At 42.6% G+C, this 25128-nt stretch overlaps 1 protein-coding gene across 4 annotated transcripts in view; it reads left to right on the forward strand.

The window, feature by feature from the left end:
- LOC117516430 (partitioning defective 3 homolog B-like) overlaps positions 1–25128 on the forward strand; it is a 417292-nt gene that overhangs the window by 62153 nt on the left and 330011 nt on the right. For all 4 annotated transcript variants that reach the window (XM_034177373.1, XM_034177374.1, XM_034177375.1 and 1 more), the window contains exon 3: positions 12781–12952. In XM_034177373.1, the coding sequence (XP_034033264.1) occupies positions 12781–12952 (172 nt within the window). The remainder of the gene's footprint in view (positions 1–12780; positions 12953–25128) is intronic.

The raw sequence follows: 25128 nt of genomic DNA on the forward strand, positions 1-25128 counted from the left end.
AAAGGCATGAGATGGTCAAAATTTTGAAGGTGACGCTTCCACACAATACAGGTCATGTTTGTCATCTTGATGTCATGAGTTAGCACCCAAGTCTGATAAACATATACGTATTAAAACTAGGGTTGGGTATCGACAACCGGTTCTTTTTGGGTATCGGTAAGAAATGATTTGATCCACCGACATCAATAGCCTTTTTGCTCAACGATTTCCTTTATCGGTCCTTCAGAGCAGCCGTTGTTTTTGACGGTGTTTGTCGGGAAAATGATCATTTCTCTATGTTGATGACCGACCCTGCAGCGACTCTGCAATCAACTGTTTCTGCAGTGCGACTCCACTTTGAAGCGCGAACCATTGAAGCAGTGCTTCAATCCGCTGGCTCGTTGGTTCTTTGATACGCTGCTCTTCAGAATCAGCAAGCCCACTTCTTAACCCCTCTCAAAGCCATTAAAATATGTCAATCATGAGTCACTTTTCTGTGGATTAAAGTCACTAACTGGGACTCTTGTCTTGTTGTATGCAAGAAACCAGAATCGTCCTCCGTTCCGTTGACACGGCTCCAAACGCTACGAGGCTCTCTGCCGAGACAGAGTCTGGTCGGAATTAATAACTTCAAAGCAAATCGCCGCTTTAAATAAAATGACACCTCTTTCCAAATGCTGTAATACAGACAGTAAACTACAATTGACTAAAACGTTTTTTTTTTCTCCCAAAATGATCATGACGTGCATCACAGCCAGCTGCAAGAGCTCAGCTCAGACATATGGAGAGACTTTCATGCCAATAATGTCTGAAAGGAAATGCTTTTGACAGAAAGTACAGATTTTGTTTATTTCTATCTATGTCCAGAGATCAAGGCTCCACATTTCGAGTTTATTTATGTCCAAAGTTTAAGGATCCAGTGACCATTTTCATATTTATTTACTTTAAGACTCAATAAAATGTTGTTGACATAGAAAACCTGTAAAGCCTACTTGTGGTACACAGAAAATTCAAAAGAGGTATCGATAAGGAATCGGATCGATAAGCGGAATCAATCTCATCAATACCCATCCCTAATTAAGACAGGAAGCACCAGACCATAAAGAATTGTACATTTGTGCTCCTGCAAAGGTGTTGGCGTCTCTAAAAACCTCTGTCTATTGACCTCATGACTCCATAAGCTCCTCTCAGGCATCTCATGATCTCAAAGCCTGAGGACTCAGAGACATGAATGTCACTGCTGAGAAAAGTGACTACTTCTTGTAGCCAAGTCCAGGAAGTTATTGAATGCCTTGTCTTCATCTGCTATGATTGCAAATTCAGATACTTTGATTCCTCACTCATCTTCTCAAAAGCATTTCAATTTCAATTTATTTTCATTTACATAGCGCCAAATCACAACAAGGTTGCTTCAAGGTGCTTCACACAAGTAAGGACTAACCTTACTAACCCCCAGAGTAACAGTGGTAAGGAAAAACTCCCTCTGAGAAAGAAACCTCAAGCAGACCAGATGCAAAGGAGTGATCCTCTGCTTGGGTCATGCTACCAAAAAAAGTAAGTCCCTTCAGCTGCTCCCTTGTTTTGCACTCGGGGTCGCCACAGCAAATTCGAAGTGGATCTGCATGTTGAGTTGGCACAAGTTTTACACTGGATGCCCTTCTTGACGCAACTGCACATTACATGGAGAAATTTTGCAGGGAACAAAAAAAAGAAAGAAAAAGGAAAAAAGACAAAGAAGAAGGGGCTTCAACTGGGAACCTTCTGCACTTAAACCAAGTGCACTAACCGCTTCTCCAAGACCCCTGCCTTGGGCCATGCTACTGACACAAATTACAAAACAATTCACAAAACGAACATACAGGAAATGTTGCTGTGCACAGGACAGTTTCCTTCCAGAACAGATACCACACACATCTCTGGATGGAGCCGCACCTCAAACTAGGGCTGAAACGATTAGTCGAGTAATTCGAATAATTCGATTACAAAAAATGTTCGAGGCAAATTCTGTGCCTCGAAGCGTCGTTTAACGTTGTAGTACATATGCCAGGCCTGTGTGTGGCGCTGTAATGCCCCCAGAAAAACAAACAGAAGAAGAAGTAGAGCAAGCGCTAATCAAATTAGCACAATAGCTACAGCTTTCCAACGTGACAGAGTGAAATAAATCCTTTTAGGAAAAAGACGAGCCACGCTGATCATCTGAAATAGCTTACTGTGCATTTAAAGCAAAGCAGTGTGTGTGTGTGTGTGTGTTTTTTTTTTAAACAGTTTCGTCTGCTGGCCGGTCTATGCGCGGCGGACGGCGGCTGTCTCTCTCTGCCCGGTGTGAGCAGCTCAGCACTGCCCTCACACAGCTCCGTCCCGGCCACAGTCTCTGGAAGAAGTCCGCTCTTTCTTATGTGTGACTCGCAATGAGTGTTTCGCTTTTTAATTTTCGCTTTTTTGGGCAACACACAATGCTTCACAAACACGGGAACTCAAATAAAATAATAATAATACATAAACCAGTGACTGCGAGGCTGCATGTTCAACCTCCAGCAGAAAATGAAATGCATTGGCTGAATCGCAGAGGGAGTGTTAAAAAGAAATTCATGCAGGGACCCAGTCCACCACCTTAATAAATAAATAAATGAATAAAAATGGTTAAATTTTACAAGTTGGGGAAAACAGAAAGCCACATCCCATCACCATTTCAGCAAAATGTCAAGACTTTGACTGAGCTCCTGACACCAGGAAAGATCCAAAACTTGTAAAGATGTGAAAAAAAACAACAACAAAAAAATTACCCAGAAAAACACAAAGGGATACACTAAATTTGACAGTCTCCGTGGTGACACAGTGACACTGTGCCATGACTTAGGGGGAGCCCTGGACTGTTAATGTTTTAAAACGCAAAAGTAGTTTTTATCCGATTACTCGATTAATCGCCAGAATAATCGATAGAATACTCGATTACTACAATAATCGATAGCTGCAGCCCTACCTCAAACAGAGAGAAAAGAAAAAAGCAGAATCAAGCATCAGAAAGATAACAAATACAGTGTAATTTGTCAGCATAAAGCAACAAGAAAAACAAAAGAAATACTAAGGTGATCGCCTTAGTATTCTATGAGCTGCCGTGAAACCACTTCTTCCAGAATTTTAGAGCAAAATGATAGATTTGATATTGGCATATAGTTTTTTTTTCCAATACACTAGGGTCAAGATTAGGTTTCTTATGTAATGGTTTAATCACTGCAGATTTGAAACATTTCAGAACAGATCCAGAAGTTAATGAGAGATTAATAATTTCCAGCGCACACAGGTCCTTAAACAGTTTTGTTGGTATAGGATCAAATAAACAGGTTGTGCTTTTTTGTAGATGTTACGAGTTTTGTCAGCACGCCTAGTGAGATACTGTCAAATTCTGTAAATCTCGGTAATACCTCAGTAATGGCGTCCACCTCAATAGCAGGGTGTAGTAGCTGGGTTAAGGCATGCTGGGATATGCTCAACCTAATGTCTTCTATTTTCTTCTTGACGTAATCCAGGAAATCTTGTGCTGTAAAAGGAGAGTGAACTACAGTTGGTTGTCCATGTATAAGTGTTGTCACCATGTCAAACAAGAACTTTGAGTTATGCTTGTTTTTGTTGATCAAATTAGAGTAGTAGGTCCGCTTTGTAGCCAGTTACAAAGCGGACTAGTGCTAAAGTGCTAAATGCTTATAGTCTAAGATAGCATCACGACATCCAAGGTGAAATACTTCTAATTTTGAACTCCACCATTTCCGTTCTAGATGTCTAGCCTTATGCTTGAGGTCATGCAAGTAGTCATTTAACCAAGGTGACTGTGTTTTTTTTTGGGGGGGGGTGGTTTTAACAAAGGTGGCGCAGTCATGTCGAGTGTACTTTTGAGCACTGAGTTTAAACTATCCGCAAGACTGTCTACTGATTGGGCATTTGTCAAACGTGAAGCTAAGACATCAGGTAGTCTAGCTTGGAGTTCAGTCGTAGTTGAGGAGTTGATGCATTGCTGTACTGATACATAAGGTTGTTGTTCCACTAAACACGGCAGCGAAACTGTAAACCTAAGAAGTGAGTGATCGGAGACCACTGAAGCAAGAGGTATGATGTCAATATTTGTTACAGCAATACCATGTGCGAGAACCAAATCCAGGGTGTTTCCACTACTGTGCGTCGAGTCCGGAATGCATTGCTGAAATCCTAATGCATCCACAATTTCCATAAATGATTTGCTGAGGGTATCAGAAGGCTTATTTATATGAATTGTCATAAACCTTGCAGGGTCTCGCATCACCTTCTCTGTGGCCTGCTGTAAAATCCTAATGTTATCCTCACTGTAGAGCTCTATCTATGTTCACAGACAAGGTGATTAATCAAATATTAATTCTGGCCTATATAAGGTGCCTGAGCCAATGAAGCTGACCCCCCACCCAGATAAAAAAAAATCCAACCAAACAGACCGAGTTTGCCCTATAATTTCCGACAGTACATGAACGCAGCAGCAGCGCTTAGAAACGGCTTCTGTAGTGTGTGAAAACATTCAGCTGGTCGAACAAAGTCAGACTAAATGCCAATGTTACAAAAACTAAGCAAATGATAAAAAAAAACATCAAGAATGACAGCAAAATGAAATACAGATGAATTGAGGTTTTTGGCGGCATTCGTTCAAAATTTTCAACAGTTTAAAAATCCTGATTAAGGGTCAGCTACAGGAACAAAACTGGGCAAAGGTTAAACGATGCCAACGAAAGTCCAGATTTCTTGTTTCATTTGCGCTTCGTTGCCCTTCGTTAAGTGCTGTGTGACTGGGCCATAAGGTGGTGAAGGAGGGTTTTAATACTGTTGGGGCTGGTCTCCTACCTTTTAGCAAAGCTTGTCTTAGATTAGGGTCTGTTGCAGTTGCTTTTAAACATACTGTGGTTCGACCCCTTCTTAAAAAGCCTCACCTGGATTCGTTAGTTTTATCCAATTTTAGACCTGTGTCACATCTGTCATTTCTGTCTAAGGTTTTAGAAAAGGTTGTTTTTATATAGTTACGGTCATTTTTAGAAGACAATCACATCTTTGAAAAATTCCAATCCAGATTTAGATCGCGACACAGCACTGAGTCGCACTTTTAAAAGTTCACAATGGCATCACTTTATCGATGGATGCAGGGAATCCTGCTGTGCTGGTTTTGTTGGACCTCACAGTTGCTTTTGATACTGTGGATCAAACGTTTCCCAGTTAGAATATTTTATTGGCATTCAGGGTACTGCACCTAAGTGGTTTAGATCGTATTTGCCTGAAAGGAGTTTTTCTGTTATCATTGGTGACCTCGCCTCATCAACTGCTGCTCTGTGTTGTGGAGTGCCACAGGGTTCTATTCTTGGCCCTATTCTATTTTCTTTGTACTTTCTGCCATTGGGGTCAATTATAGCTCAGCACAACCTGTCCTTTCATTGCTGTGCGGATGATCTGCAAATCTATCTGCCTATGAGGACTAATGAGAGTGATGCATTGTCATCATTATTTAATTGTGTTTGCAATGTCAAGCAGTGGCTGTCCCAAAACGTCCTCTCCGTGAATGATGGTAAAACTGTGATCATTGTGTTTGAGTGTTCTGGCATGCTGAATGCAGTATCACCAAACTTTGGTGCTCTGACTAATTATGTAAAACCAGCTGTGAAGAATTTGGGAGTGATATTTAATAGCTGTTTGAGGTTTGATCAACAGATAAACTCCAGCTTCGTCTTCTGGCTAAAGTAAAGCACTTCCTCAGTAGACATGATCTTGAGACGGCCATTCATGCTTTCATCAGCTCTAGACTTGATTATTGTAATGCACTTTATTCTGGCATTAATCAGTCTTCTCTTGCACGTCTCCAGTTGGTGCAGAATGGTGCTGCTCGTCTTTTAGCAAACACTTTTAGACATGAGCATATTATGCCTGTCCTGTATTCACTCCACTGGCTTCCAGTTCATTTTAGAATTGATTGAAAGATTTTAATGTTTGTTTCTAAAGCTATTTATGGCCTTGGACCTCCTTACCTGTCTGAAATTTTAACTTTGCGCACTTATAGTAGGGCATTACTTAGATGTTCCGAGGTCAAGATATAAATTGTGGGGTGATCTTGCGCACCATTCCCAACCTAGCACTTTTTAAATCTAAGTTAAAGACTTATTTATTTAAACTGGCTTTTAACATCTAGTGGGGAGGTGACATGTGCTGTTTTAAATTTATTGTATGTATGTTTTATTTTTGTGAATCTGTGTTTTTACTGTTAAGCACTTTGGACACCATCTGGTGCTGTAAAGTGCTTTATAAATAAATGTTTGATTGATTGATTGATTGAACATAGGTTGGTTAAGATGTCCAAATCAGCACACGGATCCACTGTGCCACCTAAGAGCAACAACAGAAGCAGCCAAAAGAAAGTTGTCTTGTTTGACTGATGTATTTAATGATGCGTTTGTGAAAGTAGTTGGTAATTTCTCTTACTCATTATCAGTAAAGGCCAGTTCCCCAGAGTCTGACGTGATTCTTTCACACTCTGTGACCAACAGTTTGTATCGTAAAGATGTTCTGTTTACTAAATTGTAGAAAACAAAACAAAGCCATAATCTGATGAAAGAAATATTTTACATTTTTGCCTGATAAATGCCTTAAACAATTGCCCATTTATCAGATTGTTCGACATTTGGCTAATTGCTTCATCTTGACTAATAAAATGTGATGCATGAAAATTCCATTTTTGGTGTCAGAGTATAATATTTATTGAGCCTAACAATTATTGTCTGCTTTGAATAATTAATCGTATAAACAAGCAGAAACGCAAATTTCTTTGCGTAAATAAACCAGATCACAATGTCACGAGGTGTGCATGTTTATTAATTAATTTATTTATTCATTCATTATTTATTGCTATTTTTTTTATCACAACTCTGTTTTCTCTAATGTAGAAAGTCTTAGTCTCTGGGTATTACTGTCCTGCTTGCAGTTTTTTTTTAATAGTTGTGACCCATTCTCAGAGGATTGTTGAAATAAGCTTTTTAAAATGGAATTTTTTGAATAACTCATTTGAATCTACTCAGGCAACAGAAAGGTTAGTTGAAGGATAATGTATTTTAACATTAAAATAGAAAGCACAGTCCAAAAAAAAAAAAAAATCTAAAACTATGAAAGAAAAGGCATGTGCATAGAATAGCACAGCAGCATACTCTTATATTGTCAGTGTGAAATAGAATATTTGCTAATCATGCGTGCATGACTTTCTAGTCCCACCGGTTATGCGGCGTGCATGGTGATTTACCGCTGATCATAACGTGGCGATGTACGGCCTTGACCATTTATATTGCTGCAGGTGTTTGTGAGCATTATGGAAATGAGACAGAGGGGTCACATTATTCAGCTGTAGTTGACATGCAGCCTTCCCAGGTCAGTATCAATGTCCCCCACGGAGGCAGCAAGAAAAATAAGAGTTTATTTCCTAGAATACTAATCACAGTCAGAAAGGAGAAGAAACCTGCATCATAAATCAATAACACCTCCAACTGTATTTTCCCCCCTTTCTTGTCTAGAAACTACTGTAAAAAATCCTGTTTATTTACATGAACTCTGTTTATTATCTATTTAATAATAAATGTGATTATGTTGGTGATTGGATGAAATAATAAAATGAAAGTTAGGGTAGTTGTCTACAGAAATTTCCTCTTGGTGCTAGTGTTAGCATTAGCACACCAGGTACTATTTAAAAAAAAAAAAAAAAAAAAACCCGAAAGATCTAAGATCTAAAGATCTAAGATTTAGATCTTTAGATCTAAGATTAGATCTAAAGATCTAAAGTAGAACACAATGCAAAATGCCCTTGGCTATATGAACATACAAAATAGCAAACAGAATATGACCCTTTGACCTCTTAAAATAGGTCAAGGCTAGCCCTAAGCAACAAGGTAAGTTTTAAAATACAGTTAGTTATTTTTATTCAGTCAGTTAAGGGAAGAGGAACTTAACCATTTTATTTCTTATTAATTTGAATTTTAGTTCAAAAGTTTAGCTGATCTTCTAGTTCGTTGTTGTTCTAGTCCTAATTTCGGTGCTAGATTTGTTGTGTGTACATATTTCTAGGTATACAGTTGCTATTTACATTAATTATTAAGATCTTATTGTCTTCTTTATAATTTGCACTTGTTTAATTGATATATAAAATTAATTATACATTTATTGTTATTTAGGAGGGCAGCACGGTGGCTTAGTGGTTAACGCTGTTGCCTCACAGCGAGGAGGTCATGGGTTCAATTCCCATCTGTGGCCTTTCTGTGTGGAGTTTGCATGTTCTCCCCGTGTTTGTGTGGCTTTCTTCTGGGTGCTCCAGCTTCCTCCCACATCCAAAGACATGCAGGTTAGGTGGATTGGAATCTTTAAATTGTCCGTAGGTGTGCGAGTGGGTGTGAATGTGTTTGTCTGTTTGTGGCCCTGCGACAGACTGGCATCCTGTTCTGGGTGTACCCCGCCTTACACTCTATGACTGCTGGGATAGGCTCCAGCCCCCGCGACTCTTGATTGGACTAAGCAGTTGAAGATGAGTGTGTGTGTGTGTGTGTGTGTGTGTGTGTGTGTGTGTGTGTGTGTGTGTGTTATTTAGCATTCATTCATTTACATTATTATTAAGATTCCATTGTCTTGTTTACAATTTGTACCTGTTCAGTCAATCCTCTCTATTTTGTCACGTCATATTTTCACAAGGACCACAGTGGAAATAAGCGTTTATGCTTTATTGTGTTATCAGTGTATCATTGACACATTCACTTCTGTATGTTTATATTGATGTTGCAGAATAAACTCAATCATAAACAATATTTTATTTACCTTTAATACTGTCTGCAGGAGCGCGTGCGTGTGCGCAAACATGAGCATTTGAAAACAGCAGAAGTTAGCTTTGACTGCGTGTGATGCGCGTACACGTTGACGTCAACGCGATGTCTTGTTAATCACTCAAGAGGTGTTACCAGGTTACAAAAACAGCATTTTCAGTGTTTATATCTCAATAGCTTTGACAAAAAATACATGACAAAGAGGTCATATTTACACAGAAAGCAGGGGTTTGGGGAGCGGTGCCTAATTCTGAAATAAAAGATCGGACATCCTCACCAGTACTCACATACTTCTGTGCCAAAAGAAGCGTAGTGAGGGAGCAATGGGTTTATGACTTCTACATAAAAACAGTCTTTCTGTGTTTCATTCCCCATCAAGCTGTATAAGTGGTGATGCAACAGACAAAAAACAGCCTATAGTGCCTTCATTGTTGTCATGGGTGTCTTGTTGGTGTCCCTAGCTTGTCCCCTTGTTGCATGGTCACAATTTTTGAGAACTGCTGTCTTGAGACAGATTAATCATACTGTACAACACCATATTGTTTATGTTTCTTAATGATTGATGTATATGAAGTTTCACACATATAATCAGTAATGCGGCGTTTACACATAACGACGACAAGTCACGAATGCAACGAAGTACACATTCTTGGCCACTGATCACGAATGTGATGATTCGGGGCAGAGGCGTCAGGTGTCCTCAGGAACTGTTGCAACCTGTTACCACATGTTACGATTAATGGCACGTGTTGCTGGAGAATTATCAGGAACCATTACGCACGGTAAAGAATAATGTTCCGCGTTGTTGCGCGCTGTTCTGTCACGTTGTGAACGAGGTGAATTGTCTCCACACACACACACACACACACACCCCCATATTCATCCAACCGAATTCACATCGCTCCAGTTTTTCAGAAGAACTTTGTGACTGCATGCGTAGTTGGGCTCGTTTCGCACATTTTCCCAAACATTAGGCTCATGCAGCAGGTGCAACATCTGCAGGAGCGAGCTGAAGAGCACTGAAATTAGACTTTTAGCCTAGGTGTCAGCAATCAAACTGAATGGGGTGCAGCAGGGTTTAATTGTGCGCGCGCTTCTTCCTCCGACTGGCGGAGGTGCAGAGACGTCTGGCTGCACATGAGTCTCCTCTCGCTCCTCTGGTTGCTCAGACTTGTTCTCCCGCTCATCGGTTACAACAGCAGGTGGAACACCTGCAGGAGCGTCCTGAGGAGCTTCAGCAGGAACTGTGGAACGACATTTGGAGCCGAGTTTAATTGTGCGCACGTGACAGAAAACTGATTTGTCATGGCGTGCGGTGAAATGTGACGCCGCGTTACAAGTCGTGTCAAAACTTGACAGTTTCCGTGTCACTTCGTAATAACGCGTTTGGGCTCCAAGAACCATCACAGGAACCACTACGAACGTTGTCACGTTCTATTAAGGATCACTACTCATCAAGACGGATCAATACGCTCAGTTGCGACCTCCACGACGTGAGACGAAATGAGGGTAGTGTGTGACATTCGTGGAAGATTTTTTGACAGGCAAAAACATGATCCACGAATATCAAGAATATCACGCACCACTTGGTTATGTGTAAACATAACCAAGACGCGTTACGAATGTCATTTTTCTGACATTTGTGACACATTCCTGACATTCTTAATGTGACTTAATGCATCTGAATAGGTTTCTTAATAGGGCGTGTTGGTGCTGATATTCTCCCCCTGGTGCGTGATAACTCAGAAATGGCTGGACGGATTTCTTTCAAACTTGGCGCGAATATTGCTTGGATAGATATCTAGAGGTCATTAGATTAAAGTCCAGATGGATGATCTAAAATATATATTGATCGGCAAACTCTTTCTGATTGATCAGAACGAATGACTTAAATTAGATTAGACAGAACTTTATTGATCCCTTGGGAAGACTCCCTCAGGGAAATTGAGGTTCTAACAGCATTGTATAGCAGCACACAGGGTAAGAAGCACACAGAGTATCAAAAGTGGAGGAAAAAAGAACAGTTTGCGAATATTAATATAAACACAAATACACAATATAAATACCAGACATACTGTTTTACTGGCTCCTACTGTTCCTCTCCTTCCCATCCTCTGTCTTCCTGTTACTCCTCCTCCCCCTGAGTGAGGAGTTGTACAGTCTGATGGCCTGAGGGACAACAGAGTCAGTCTGTTGGTCCTGTACTTGGGAAGGAGCAGTCTGTGGCTGAAGAGGCTCCTCTGATTACTGATGACAGTGTACAGAGGGTCACAGGCATTGGCCCTAATGTCCAGAATTCATAATGAAGACGCATAGAAGTCGCATGATGACGCCATACATAGTCAAAACAGCATCACAGACATATTGCATGTATAGTTACTTGTACATTTATCGGGTGGGGTGTTGAGTCTGTGTCATTCATTCAAACTTTAAATGGAAGCTCAGTTTGACCTCCTTTAGCACCCATCAGCCGTCATTACACCAGCATGTGTACGTCCAGTAAAATCCCAGACACAGCCATGTTAACGGGTCGTTCTGTTACACATGATTCAAGTTGGAGTGGAAAAAAAAAAAAAATGATGCAAACCGCCAAAACAAAAATCAACATCACTCCACATTAAAAGAACTGGTTGTGCTTCAAAAATGAATAAATTGTTTTGATGTCTGTGCGTGCACCGATGTCGCGTTCTACTTCCAGACTCTTTGATTGATGCTGTCAGTGAGTTTGCAGAAAGAGAGGGAAGCAGGGGAGGGAGGCCGATAAGGAGAGAAAGAGAGAGAGAAGGAAGGCAGATAAAGAAGTTAGATTGAGAGGAAAAGAGCTTGAGACGCATCCATCAAACTGCACAATCAGATTGTTTTCCAGCCGTTCAGTCTTTTTCTCCTTCTGCCAGTTTCACATCCTTCCTTTCACTTACTCACTCTCGCTCGCTCACACCAGTGCTTTAGATGAGTCTCCTTTTCGTGGCGTTGTCCAGGTGTCATGAGGATATTGAATCATGAGAGGTTGAGGTGAGAAGCGGCATCACAGCGTGATGGATGATGCCCATATCCTGTCCTGCTCCACCCCGCCCCCTCCTGCCCCCCATCATGTTTAATCTTTGCACACATGTACACACTCGGGCAACACTCCCCCTTCCTGTTAATTGACATCTTCCACTTGTCTGTTGTTTTACTTCCATCCCTTGTTCCATTGCGGTTATTGCTTTTCATTAAGTGGTCATTTCCTTCACGAGCAGCGTGTAATGAGAGCGTCACGCCGCCGCGCACCCATTTATCAAACCATGTATCAGAATATCCACGGCCGCATGGTGAACACGCACACATCGCCCCCCCCCCCCCCCCCACGTCTGCCATCATGTCCCTGTCTCAATTAGGATTGTTTGTCGTTCTTCTGCCCTCCATCCCTCTCTCATTTGGCCCCATCGTCTATTTCCTCCGTCTCATCGTGGCAGCCGTGTCATTGTGTTTGACAGCTTCTCATTCTCGTGTCGGATCTCATTTGACTGGAAATTTCATACATGCACACCTCGCCTTGGTGCCGGCGCGTGTTGCCTCATCGTGCTGGCTGCCACAGGCTTGCTGGCTATTCTTACAGACGCGGTTGTGTTATTGTTGTGTTGCTGAAGTGGCATCTGTCGGCGCGTTGTGCGCTGTAAGAGCTTTGAGAACGAATGAGCTGTGAATCTACCTCCGCTTGCTTTGCTCGTGCTCACATCTGCACATTTGGCACGAGGAGGCGGGTTGCCTTCCCACGGTTGGCAAGATAAATCACACAAAGCCCTCACTGTGATGGCACGGTGGAGATGCAATACAACCTGGCTGTGTTATCACATTGTCTCCGCTGCTGTGCTTACAGTACCTCGGGGAGGTTGTTTTAATTTCTTTTGTGCATTGTGTTTAATATTTCAACTCTTTATGACAGAGTTTTTGCGTGCGACTCTTGCAGCTGGTGGCAGTGTTCGAAGACGTCCCGAGTGGGAGGACCGACAGTCCGAGGGACGGCATGTACAACGGCTACTCCAGTCCCAGCCCGGAGCCATTCCAGTACCATTCCACCCTGCAGTACCAAGATCCAGTCAGAGGAGAGATTGAAGTCAACGAGGCCATTCTCAAATCCAGTATGTCACATCCACTGCAAATGTCTTTGTGTTCCACCACATCGATATACCTCAAAAGTTATGCAGGGGTGAGAGCTATTAAGTACTTATAACCTCAAGTCCATCCTGAGGTCTATGCAGCATAACATATCAATATGCCGACTAGCCCCTTGTGATCATTACTCAACAAACCCTCCGTGACATCACCCACAGGTGTTCTGAAGAGCAGGTTTGAAGCACAGTTAGAGTGGCTCAAGGTGTCGTCATCTTGTCAGTGTCTGACTCCGCCTATGTCCTTGCCAATCCATAAATGGGGAGAAAGGGGGTGGAGTGTGGGCAAGACCGGCATGCTTGGGCAGGTCAATTGAATCCCAAACACACTCAATTGCCTCACAGTTACCAAGCTAGCTAAGGATAAAAGTCTAACATTGGTTTGGGTGTTTGATTAAAGCATTTTTTTTTTTTTTATTCTGGGCATTATTTTTTTTTTATTTATTTATTTTTTTTTTGTGATCATGTAGCCTGAATGCACATATTTAAAAACAATAAACACCGTATTGCCTCAGTAACTGGCCCCATCAGTGTAGCTAATGTCGCTGAGCTATTGATACCTGCTAATTAGTACCAACAGTACTAACAGAAATTAAACGATACCAACAATTTAATTCAACGGAAATACTGGAGCGCAGGCTTCATTAGTGCCATTAACCACACAGCAATTCATCTAATCGAAGGTATTTGGAATAAAATGCTCAGAAAGGACAAAATGGTCAAGTCCAAAGCAGTTTGCGGGCTCTGCTAATGGCGGGCCTTGGCAAACTAATTGTCACGAACAGTGACCTCACTCCTAATTATTCTTAACTTTATGGCTTAAACAGATGAGTATTATAACCCCCCACCCACCCCCGACCACCACAGTTAAAATGAAGGGGAAAAGTAACAATACAGATCCAAACTTTTTTTTTTCCTATTAAGCTATAAATGTTTCTTTCTGCCATAATGTTGAGGGAATTTAGCCTGAGATTGTATGGTGGAATTGAGTCTCTTTTTGGCCAGCTTCAAGTGGCCATTCAGTGAACTCCAGGGTTTGGCACTTCTGCATTTGCTTCATTTTTCAGCACCAAACGTTGCCGCTTGCTTGTTCCACAATACATAAGCAAGCTAAGTTATCAATCATCATGGTTTAAATCTCAAAGTCCTTCCTGGAGTTCTGGTTCCCACCAAGTATCGGTCTCCTGACACCCGAGTCTGGCTATAGCTTGTCCAGCTGTACGTTCAGATAAAAAAATGTTCTGTTTAAGGCATTTTTGTTGTTGTTATTTTTTAACAGTACAGAAAACAAATGACAACCCCAAACATGTGCCTTAAGATGACGTGTGTGTGTTCGGGCTTTGCAGTGACATGGTGATGTCGTCCTGTCCGATTTCAGCTGTTGATGAGTCCCTCAAACTTCCTTCTCTGTGCATATAAATCCGGACGCCCTTTAGTCTCATGCAGTTGAAGGCACCTCAGTAAATCTCTCCAGTCCTTCCTTCACTGAGCGATCATGAGCCCGTCAATTAGATATAAATCAGTCATATTTAAATGTTATGCCTGGAAAAAACATTTGATGGAGCGCTGAACATAAAATGCCTGTGAAAACTCAACAGACATGAAGGTGTGCGGCAGCGCTCAAACATCACTTTGAATTTTATTGTGTGAGAGTCCGAAATTATATTTAAAGAACAGCTGTAAACTGAAGCTCCAGCGCAAAAAGTCTTTTCTTTTTTTTTTTTTATCTGTAACCTGATGGTGTGTGTGTGTGTGTGTGTGTGTGTGTGTGTGTGTGTGTGTGTGTGTGTGTGTGTGTGAGTGTGAGTGAACAGATGCTGCATTCTCGCCTGTCAGTCTCAGATACAGTCATGTGTTTGACTTGTTTGTGTTTTCCCCTGGCTTTGACAGTGTTCGATTGCAGCAGCTATTATTGACAACTAAAGATTGAAGAGACGTGTATCGTTTTATAAATTCCACCCAGTCTGCTGTGACGAAGGTCAAACTGGTTACTACAAATATGTTGTACATCAGTGAGCCCCCTAGTGGTTGGGATGTCAGCTTCTTTAATGTCCCATGTTGGCCTAAGTGTAAAACGGCCTTCATTATAGGACCACCCCATTTCTTTTCAAGACAAAGTAGTTTTGGAAAAGTACTTTTTAAATGCCTTTTTTAAATAAAATGAAAAATATTTCTGTTTGAAAATAACGCTCATAAAAGCACATTCAGTACAACAATCAGTGGTGCAACAAACAGTGCAGCCTGACCTACCTTGACTCAGATTTTGCAGTCATTCATCCACAATTGGAGCTTTCTGTCCACACTTTCTGTCCATGCAGGACTTTTTTTTTTATTATTATTATTTTTACATGGGTAAATCCCTAAAAGCTCCTTGGAGATTCCCATGAAAGGAAGAGTTAAGCAGTTAAATATCTTTAGAAAAAAATCCCATCAAACATAATTTGGTCATCCCACCCCAGAATACAGAAGAATGGTGTGGTGTGATTCATCTGCTCTGTTTACAAAGATAAAACACCTTGTGACGTTGTTTGACATCTAAAATAATGTGGGTCAGTTTTTGAAATAAGGGACAGGAAACAGCAGCTGTTTTCTGTAAGCAGCAGGAGTTAGGAGAAGCAGCACAAGGGATTTGCACACATGGGTAAAATCTAGTAGGTGATGTTTCCTTACAATACGTATACCACAACTCATCTGAGTCTCCCTTAGTTACTGTTTGTTTGATACAAAATTGTTCCAGTTGTGCCCAAGAATTCTCCAGAGAGAATCTAGTGGTACCAACGACAAGCGGTCCTCACCTTTGGTTCATGGTTAGCATCCAGGCCTCACAACCACATGCACCAGAAGCACCAGAACCCAAAAGATTTGTTCTCCTGCAAAGGTGTCAGCATAATCATCTGCAGCCTGTTGAGTCCATAAGCTTTTCCTCGGCATCAACCTCAAACGTTACTCCCGGGATGAATGAATGTCTCCACAAGTTCAACACTTCCACCACAAAGTGATACATTTCACTGAGCTGGGAAGTTAATGAAAGGCTGTGTTTTAGTCTTGATCTTAGACCCAGACACTCAGAATCTTCGCTCGCCTCCTCAAGTGCTGCAATCAGGGTATCTATTGATTCTGCAAAGATCACAGGAGCATCATCCACAAAGTCAAGGTTGGTAAACCGTTCCTCACCAACAAAGGCAAATTAAGCCTCTGGGCTGTACAGCCCTTCCCAACACTCACTCATTGCAAGCACTGGAGCCAGAACACATCCCTGAGGAATGCCAAAATTCACTGGAAAGGAGTCAGACACTCTGCCTCCACTTGGTACAGCACTCATAGTGTTTGTTTACCAGAGGTTTATGTTGTCCAGCTATTTACTGGGAATCATGTAAGTTTTCTGGATGTGCCACAGAGCAGCATGATCCACCGAAATACACGCTTTGCAGCAGTCAACAAAGGCTACAAAGAAGCATGCCGATACTCATGCATGCATTTGAGTACTCGTAGCGCTCAGATATGGTCAGCTTGAGTGTGAAACCACACTACTGTGGTCACTGGGCAGCATGTTGATAGGATTAAATCTTAGCACATAGAGCTATGGAATACAGGGGTATTCCACAGGGCGCTGTTCTACGACCACCCATAATCCAAAAAATGTGTAAAAATGGGATGAAATTGATTAATCCAGTTTGCTCCCTAACAGGCTGGCTTTTAAAGTGCAGACCTGGCAACTGGCTGGCTTATAAAGTACAGACCTTGCACGCCCGAAAACAAAAGAAAGGAGCTGCACCTTTGGCCAGACGTGATCAAAACTGCAACAAACAGTGATTCGGCTTTAAATTTTTACCCCAATGGAGCATGATCACACAAGCTTCAAGCTGTAGTCACTATGAAGACCCTATTTAAAGAAGTTTGAAGATGATTGAAGCCATTAAGACTATGACGAACATGAAGACAAAAATTGGATCCCAATTTCAAATCTGGTGCTGATGATGGCCGTACCTACGTATACCAAGTTTGTTCAAGGTTTTGGGTATATTTCTTATTGTTACATGGGAAACAAGGTACCAGTAGATTCAATAGATTCTCACAAATCCACCAAGACCAAGCATTCATGATATACACACTCTTAAGGCTATGAAATTGGGCTATTAGTAAAAAAAAAAGTAGAAAAGGGGGTGTTCACAATAATAGTAGCATCTGCTGTTGACGCTACAAACTCAAAACTGTTATGTTTAAACTGCTTTTTTAGCAATCCTGTGAATCACTAAACTAGTATTTAGTTGTATAACCACAGTTTTTCATGATTTCTTCACATCTGCGAGGCATTAATTTTGTTGGTTTGGAACCAAGATTTTGCTCGTTTACTAGTGTGCTTGGAGTCATTGTCTTGTTGAAACACCCATTTCAAGGGCATGTCCTCTTCAGCATAAGGCAACATGACCTCTTCAAGTATTTTGACATATCCAAACTGATCCATGATACCTGGTATGCGATATATAGGCCCAACACCATAGTAGGAGAAACATGCCCATATCATGATGCTTGCACCACCATGCTTCACTGTCTTCACTGTGAACTGTGGCTTGAATTCAGAGGTTGGGGCTCGTCTCACAAACTGTCTGCAGCCCTTGGACCCAAAAAGAACAATTTTACTCTCATCAGTCCACAAAATATTCCTCCATTTCTCTTTAGGCCAGTTGATGTGTTCTTTGGCAAATTGTAACCTCTTCTGCACGTCTTTTATTTAACAGAGGGACTTTGCGGGGGATTCTTGCAAATAAATTAGCTTCACACAGCGTCTTCTAACTGTCACAGCACTTACAGGTAACTCCAGACTGTCTTTGATCATCCTACAGCTGATCAGTGGGTGAGCCTTTGCCATTCTGGTTATTCTTCTATCCATTTTGATGGTTGTTTTCTTTTCTTCCACGCGTCTCTGGTTTTTTGTCCATTTGAAAGCATTGGAGATCATTGCAGATGAACAGCCTATAATTTTTTGCACCTGCGTATATGTTTTCCCCTCTCCAATCAACTTTTTAATCAAACTACACTGTTCTTCTGAACAATGTCTTGAACGTCCCATTTTCCTCAGGCTTTCAAAGAGCAAAGCATGTTCAACAGGTGTTGGCTTCATCCTTAAATAGGGGACACCTGATTCACACCTGTTTGTTCCACACAATTAAGGAACTCACTGACTGAATGCCACACTACTATTATTGTGAACACCCCCTTTTCTACTTTTTTTACTAATAGCCCAATTTCATAGTCTTAAGAGTGTGCATATCATGAATGCTTGGTCTTGTTGTATTTGTGAGAATCTACTGGTACCTTGTTTCCCATGTAACAATAAGAAATATACTCAAAACCTGGATTAATCTTTTTAGTCACATAGCACTACTATTCTGAACACTACTGTATGTTACAAGAAGAAATTGTTTTATTTTTCCTTTAAGTGCGCTTGCCCATGTATAGTTTATTCAGAGTACTTCAGGGATTCCTGTGGGGGAATTTTCAGGTGGGAGGTGAGTGGCAGGAAAAATAAAACCCTTCAAGGACAATTAACCATGGTGGTGCTCACTACTTTGTAAACGCATCACACTCAGTATAGGTTTTGTTTTGTTTTGTTTTTTCTGGGGTCATCTGTTTCCTAAGGGGAGGCTCACAGGTGGACATCCACCATGTGAAGTACATGCGATTTTAAAAAGAAAAAGTACATTTCAATGAAAGTGTCTTCCCGCCTCCTGCATTTTATGCTGTATTACCACTCCTCATACTTCAGAAATGCACTGAACAAGATACTGGGTCACGATGCATTCCCAGACGGAAATCGCACGACGAGTCATTCAAAAGCCAGAGGGAGCCTCTGGGGAAATATCTGCTCCGTCTGTGTTACCGCGTTAGCTGGATACAGATATATTTTGATGTAAATAATCCAGTGTGTCAGTCTTCTTCCGTTTAATTCTGGCATAATGTTGTGCCTTGCAGTTAAAATTATCTTTGTGCAGATAATGGGCACCATAAAGACAGGATTCATGAGTGTCTAATCACCCTGTAGCTGCTTCCCCCCACCCACTCTCCACCCCGCTCGCTCATGTCTTCCCTTCTCTGCTATTCAGTTTTAACCACCTGCCATCCGGCTGGCCAGCCGTCCACCAGACCTTGACCTCTTGCCCCTAACCCCGCCCTCAACTCCACCAGCTGCACCCCCGGCTCTGCATAGCGTCCGCCACTAACTAGATTAGCGCTAGAGCCTGTTAGCATGCCCAAGGTCCAGCCGAGCATGAATGGACCTATCCCCACACCCCCTCCATCCTTCTAGTCTATAACACAGTGGGAGCTTTTCCTGCCTCCACAATCTTCAGTCCTTTTGAACCCTGACTAACTTGGTTATGATTTGACCCCGTGACGCCCCTCATACGAAGACAGACTGATGCAATAAAGCCTTTTTTGTCATGTGTGCACACACACGCACACACTCATTATGACAAAGGATGCCGAGCTTGCAAATTAAACAAACGTCACACCCAAACCAGTCACCCTCCCACTGCCCTGAAGATCCCGCATGAAGACTTTTTGAAATTTATCTCTTAAACGGTGCAAGATGTTTGTGTTTAAAATAGTTTGGTGTAATGATGCTGTAGTGTGAAGCTGATACGGTTCTACTGCGCCACTAAACGTGATGCTGGTCCATCACTAGTTATTAAATCATAGAAGGCCAATGTCCATTTAGAGCAGGGTGGACTGGGACAATGCAGATGAAGTTTCTTGCCTTAGGACACAAATTGTTAGCATGACAGACCTGGAATCGAACCCTGGGCTATAGATTGTTAGTCTGGCTCCTATCCCACAGAGCCACGTGCTCTGCAGTTGTGGCAGACATGTGCCTTATTGTGATCTGTTGCTCCCACCTCCTTTTTCAGTGAAAGCAATCTCTGCCTTTCAGTAGTATTTTAGTCAGTTTGTGATTCATGCAGTGCCAAAAACTCAGTTCCCTGGTGGGACGTGGGCCATGAAAGTTATATTTCAGTGTAGAGCTCCAGCCATCTGTAATTATTTTGAAATTGCTGCTTCAGTCAAGTTGTATGTGCCAAGAGATGGTGAATTGGTAATAATGAATGTGTGCATTTGTGACAGAATAGTATATTTATTTTCTCAGCCCAGCATCTTTGAGACAAAGGAACACCTCTGTTTCGGAGTGCCAGGGGACATGCCCAGCTCTCCACAATTTCTCTTATACTCACTGGGCTGGTAAGCATTGAAAGCCGAGATAGGCATGTCCCAATTTGTCCCCTGGCACTCCGAAATGGAGGTGTTCCTTTGTCTCGCTCGATCAGCGAATCGGTCGTGACGCGCAAAGCCTCCGCGCAGCTTTCCATGACAAAATCTCTTGTTAAAAGTGAAATCTGCCGAAAAATGTCCAGCTCTTGTGATAACCAGAAAAATTGCACACAACGGTCCCGGCTCCACACAGCCATCCGTTTAGAAATGATGAGGTGTTTTCTGCCTCTCGATGGCGGCTCGGAGCGCAGCGCATTGTGGGGCGTCCTTAAAGGTGTAGTAACAGTCCTTATTCTCTGTGAAGCCCGTAAAATTTTCACCGAAAGCCAGATAAATTTTTTGAATGGTTTCCAGCTGCTTGTCTCTAACAGTTTCTGAAAAAATTCTGATGGAAAAAAAGCCCAAATCATTCCGCCATTTCCTGACAATGAAAATCCGAAGAGGGGGCTGGACCACTCATCCCACAAGGCGTGCTCACAGGCGAATGACGCAACCAACAGGCGTGGAAAAACTCACGCATGCGCACGAAGGTTCAAGCTTGGCTGACGTAAAAACATATGAATCAAATCCATATAGTTTTTGGAAAAAATCAAAAGGTCCGTTACTTTTCTCACAGACCTCGTATGCCATGCTTAGCGCATATGGGAGTGCAAAACGTTGATTTTCACCTTTGATTTCAGTGACCCTTACCCCAGTGTTTGACCTTTAGTAAATTTAAATTTGCATATGCTATTGCTGAGCCCACCTCCATAGACACAGATTAAGGAGTGATCCAGACGGTTTAAAGACCGCCCACAACTGCTGAGCGCATGGCGCGCTCCCAGCCCCCATCGACAGGCTGACACCCCGCTGGAACAACCAGATTATTTCCAACGTGAAGGCTTTGTTGATCCAGGACCTCGTCTGACTTTCACAAAAAGGTTGAAGATGTGGACATCAGCACTTTTTCGGTACATTCCACCGTTACAGGAGTTTTTTTCATGTAAAGAAAAGCGGAGGGACGCGCCACGGAGCCGTTCATTATGCGGTATAAAACCACCTCGGTGTTGGTTTCACAGGACGGCTTAAAGGTGGATTTCAGACGGCTGTCGGTTGCTTTTCAGTCATGTGATTATCCGATTGTGATTGTGCATGAGCTGGACCTGCCCCAACATGTCCTGGAAGGCTTCATCACGGCGTTGCTTTGCGCCATGCAGCTCCACCGCGACGCGCAGTGCAGCCGCTCCTCTTTCCATGACAAAAACTCCTGTAACAGTGGAATGTGCCAGTTCATTTCTAAACTGGACACTGTCTTGATCCGATATGTCGTCTGACTAGCACAGGAATTGTGAAAAGAGTGAACATCAGCATTTTTTCGGCACATTGAGACAGACGTGCGGAGGAATTCCTCACGTCGCGGTGGAGCTGCATGGCGCAAAGCAACGCCGTGATGAAGCCTTCCAGGACATGTTGGGGCAGGTCCAGCTCATGCACAATCACAATCGGATAATCACACGACTGAAAAGCAACCGGAATCCATCTGAAATCCAACTTTAAGCCGTCCTGTGAGACCAACACCGAGGTGGTTTTGTCCCGCGTAATGAACGGCTCCGTGGCACGTCCCTCCGCTTTTCTTTCCATGAAAACTCCTGTAACGGTGGAATGTACCGAAAAAGTGCTGATGTCCACATCTTCAGCCTTTTTGTGAAAGTCAGACGAGGTCCCAGATCAACAAAGCCTTCACGTTGGAAATGATCTGGTTGTTCCAGCGGGGTGTCAGCCTGTCGATGGGGGCTGGTCTTTAAACCGTCTGGATCACTCCTTAATCTGTGCAATCCCCATAAAATCGTCCCTGAAAGCCATATTAATTTTCCGAACGGTGTCCACCTGGAGGTCTCTCACAGTTTCTGGAAAAAAAATTGATGCAGCAAAGCTCCAAATCGTTCAGACATTTATTCGCAATAAAAAAATAGACGAGAGGGTTGGATCACTCCTCACTGCTCACAGGTGAATGACGCAACCGACAGAAAAAACTTACGCGTGCGCACGAAGTTTCAAGCTTGGCTGATGCAATCACACGTGATTCAAATCCATATGGTTTTTGAAAAAAATAAAAAGGTTGGATACTTTTCTAACAGACCTCGTACATTCTTCTTCTTCTTCTTGCGTATGAATGTTGTAAAGCTCATCCAACAATGTTGGCCACGTGTTGAAGCCATCTCTCCATATCATCATCTATAGTTGTAAGGTTGTGATGGGTGGGGGGAGGGTGGAGGATCTTACATTCACCGAGTATGTGAGCCGCGGTCTTGGCCTCCGCTCCGCACTCGCATGAAGCTGATGGTTTCAGCCCCCATCGATGCATATCTGTACCAAAGCAACCCACTCCCACTCTGAGACGATTTAAGGTTACCCACAGGCTACGGGGGAGGTCAGAACCTGAGGGTGTGATAGTGTCTGTATTGGTGGATTTGACTGATTATGTCCTAGGACTTCATTATTACGTCATTCATACCAATCAGTCACATTTTTCTGATTAATATATGCTTTAAATCATCCATTTAGACTTTTTGATGGTTGAGATATACAAAAAAAGTGTTTGTTGGACCATCCATGTTTTCCTTTGACCGTTGAGAAAACTCCTGCAAAATCTTATCACTTCTGGATATGTCCAAGTAGTATTCCCACCACCCAGTCATTGATGAGTTATCTTGTCCACAGACACACATGCAAGTGAAAATGATACCCTCCTGTTGATGTTTTGCCGACACACAGGGTCTTTTGACCCTAGTGACATTGACCTTTGCCAAAACAAACCCTTTTATTGCAGTTGTGTTGTGAACTGTCATCGACATACCACTTTTTGTGGGAATCTGCCAAAGGACCTGAGAGGAGCAGGGGAACAGACAGACAGACAGACAGACGTTGCTCAAATTATATGTTGATGATGAGTAAAATTCAGGCACTTTAAAAGCAGAGTAGGTATTGCAGCACCACACATCACGGAAACCTTCATCTGACACGCACAATAATCTGGTTCTAGTGTGCGTGTAATCACACTGAGTGGAGGTGGACGGGGCCAGAAGTAATTCAGTAATCAGTCAGGCATCACGGCGATTGTGTGTCCGGTCAGGTTGGCTGTTTGGACAGAGTGATTGGACTTCACGCTGCCCCAGCGGGATGATTAGACCTGCATTGATCCGCTGCTACACGCACACAGACACGCTTCTAGGAAGAGAGTCCTTATCGCATCATCCCGCGAGCAGCCTGAGCCGAGCTGCCACATCGATTGATCGGCAGGCAAACAAGACCACCCGGCCTGTGGCGTGGGAACGCTCTCACTCCTGTACACACCAAATATAAATGTTCACAGTCAGTGTGGGTCATCAGCATCCATGTAATACAACAGACACGCCGCCTCGCGCAGTCTGACACGAACATGATGCATTGTTGTTTTCATCCTGCCCTCAGAGTGAACTAGTACTGCAGTTTGACAAAAGTTTCTTTGAGCTGAAAACAAGAAATGCTTAAAATAAGCATTTCTTGTTCCCAGGATTGTGTAAGCAGCCTAGTTAGACGCACAGGAGGAGAGTCAGAGGCAGATAAAGACATAACCGTCTGCGTTTGTGGGCCTGCTTCATGTGTCGCCAGTGGAACACTCACGACCTAGTTGTATTTTTCTGCGTTATCTTATTAGTCTTACTTTGGCTTCGAAGTGGCACCAGTGGCCACCGAGATGAGTTTGGTGGATGTTGTTTGTTTAAAGTTCTAATGCGCACAGCATGATGTCATTTACAGAGCTGCCACATCACCAAATCTAAAATGCATGAAATCGTCACTCACTTCTATTTTCAATCAATCAATCAATTTTATTTATATAGCGCCAAACCACAACAAACAGTTGCCCCAAGGCGCTTCACATTGCAAGGCAAGGCCATACAATAATTACGTAAAAACCCCAACGGTCAAAACGACCTCCTGTGAGCAAGCACCCGGCGACAGTGGGAAGTAAAATCTCCCCCCTAACAGGAAGAAACCTCCAGCAGAACCAGGCCCAGGGAGGGGCAGTCCTCTGCTGGGACTGGTTGGGGCTGAGGGAGAGAACCAGGAAAAAGACATGCTGTGGAGGGGAGGAGAGATCAATCACTAATGATTAAATGCAGAGTGGCGCATACAGAGCAAAAAGAGAAAGAAACACTCAGTGCATCATGGGAACCCCCCAGCAGTCTAAGTCTATAGCAGCATAACTAAGGGATGGTTTAGGGTCACCTGATCCAGCCCTAACTATAAGCTTTAGCAAAAAGGAAAGTTTTAAGCCTAATCTTAAAAGTAGAGAGGGTGTCTGTCTCCCTGATCCGAATTGGGAGCTGGTTACACAGGAGAGGAGCCTGAAAGCTGAAGGCTCTGCCTCCCATTCTACTCTTACAAACCCTAGGAACTACAAGTAAGCCTGCAGTCTGAGAGCGAAGCGCTCTATTGGGGTGATATGGTACTATGAGGTCCCTAAGATAAGATGGGACGTGATTATTCAAAACCTTATAAGTAAGAAGAAGAATTTTAAATTCTATTCTAGAATTAATAGGAAGCCAATGAAGAGAGGCCAATATGGGTGAGATATGCTCTCTCCTTCTAGTCCCCGTTAGTACTCTAGCTGCAGCATTTTGAATTAACTGAAGGCTTTTCAGGGAACTTTTAGGACAACCTGATAATAATGAATTACAATAGTCCAGCCTAGAGGAAATAAATGCATGAATTAGTTTTTCAGCATCACTCTGAGACAAGACCTTTCTAATTTTAGAGATATTGCGTAAATGCAAAAAAGCAGTCCTACATATTTGTTTAATATGCGCATTGAATGACATATCCTGATCAAAAATGACTCCGAGATTTCTCACAGTATT

This window comes from Thalassophryne amazonica, chromosome 1 (assembly GCF_902500255.1).
Source record: "Thalassophryne amazonica chromosome 1, fThaAma1.1, whole genome shotgun sequence".
Lineage (NCBI taxonomy): Eukaryota > Metazoa > Chordata > Actinopteri > Batrachoidiformes > Batrachoididae > Thalassophryne > Thalassophryne amazonica.